The sequence below is a fragment of the Haliotis cracherodii genome, unplaced genomic scaffold, assembly GCF_022045235.1.
Source record: "Haliotis cracherodii isolate W230 unplaced genomic scaffold, xgHalCrac1.p SCAF_27, whole genome shotgun sequence".
In the NCBI taxonomy this organism is placed as follows: Eukaryota; Metazoa; Mollusca; class Gastropoda; order Lepetellida; family Haliotidae; genus Haliotis; species Haliotis cracherodii.
This window is the reverse complement of record NW_027266283.1, coordinates 186,196-187,424: the sequence shown is the minus strand read 5'-3', so window position 1 is coordinate 187,424 and position 1,229 is coordinate 186,196. Positions and strand designations below refer to the sequence as shown.

The following is a 1,229-nucleotide window of genomic DNA, read 5'->3' as shown; positions in this document are numbered from 1 at the left end:
TGATATGTGCAGTCTTTCCCAATGTCATGCTTCCACCAACATCGTTACAGAGTCATCAATATCATTATATTGTCAAGAGTGCCAAAAGAAGCAAACGCGACCCATGACCAAAAGGACTTGACAAGTGAGTTCTCTTTTTGGGGACAAGTAAGTTTCATCGACATACAGTCCATGTCAGGGTAGTGGATGATGGTTTTACCTAGACCATTTCATCAAGCTCTGAATCCTTCGTCCCCTGATCTCCAAGGGGGTAGGAAAAGTAACATTTGAACTTGCCATTTACCTGATGCTAGGGGCTCAGACATCTGAACCATCTGATCCTGAGACAACTGAAGCATCTGAACATCTGATCCTGAGACAACTGAAGCATCTGAGCCATCTGATCCAGTGACAACTGAAGCATCTGATCCATCTGATCCTCAGACAACTGAAGCATCTGAAGCATCTGATCCATCTGATCCAGTGACAACTGAAGCATCTGAAGCATCTGATCCAGTGACAAGTGAAACATCTGAACCTTCTGATCCTCGGACAACTGAAGCATCTGAGCCATCTGATCCAGTGACAACTGAAGCATCTGAAGCATCTGAACCATCTGATCCAGTGACAACTGAAGCATTTGAACCATCTGATCCAGTGACAAGTGAAGCATCTGAACCGTCTGATCCTGAGACAACTGAAGCATCTGAAGCATCTGAACCATCTGTTCCAGTGACAACTGAAGCATCTGAACCATCTGATCCTCAGACAACTGAAGCGTCTGAAGCATCTGATCCAGTGACAAGTGAAGCATCTGAACATCTGATCCTGAGACAACTGAAGCATCTGAGCCATCTGATCCAGTGACAACTAAAGCATCTGAACCATCTGATCCTCAGACAACTGAAGCATCTGAAGCACCTGATCCATCTGATCCATCTGATCCAGTGACAGCTGAAGCATCTGAACCTTCTGATCCTGAGACAACTGAAGCATCTGAGCCATCTGATCCAGTGACAACTGAAGCATCTGAACCATCTAATCCAGTGACAACTGAAGCATCTGAACCATCTGATCCAGTGACAAGTGAAGCATCTGAACATCTGATCCTGAGACAACTGAAGCATCTGAGCCATCTGATCCAGTGACAACTGAAGCATCTGAACCATCTGATTCTCAGACAACTGAAGCATCTGAACCATCTGATCCAGTGACAAGTGAAGCATCTGAACATCTGATCCTGAGACAAC

The 1,229-nt window shown here is 45.2% G+C and overlaps 1 protein-coding gene across 1 annotated transcript; it reads right to left on the bottom strand.

Annotated features, from left to right (window-relative positions):
• Window positions 1–289: 289 nt before the first annotated feature.
• Window positions 290–793, bottom strand: LOC139473112 (involucrin-like). Its single transcript, XM_071255634.1, has one exon. It carries the CDS (start codon window positions 791–793, stop codon window positions 290–292), a length of 504 nt encoding a protein of 167 aa, XP_071111735.1.
• Between the last annotated feature and the right edge of the window lie 436 nt (window positions 794–1,229).

Coding starts and splice junctions, on each gene's coding strand:
- LOC139473112 (XM_071255634.1), bottom strand. CDS start 793: ATGCTTCACTTGTCACTGGATCAGATGCTTCAGACGCTTCAGTTGTCT.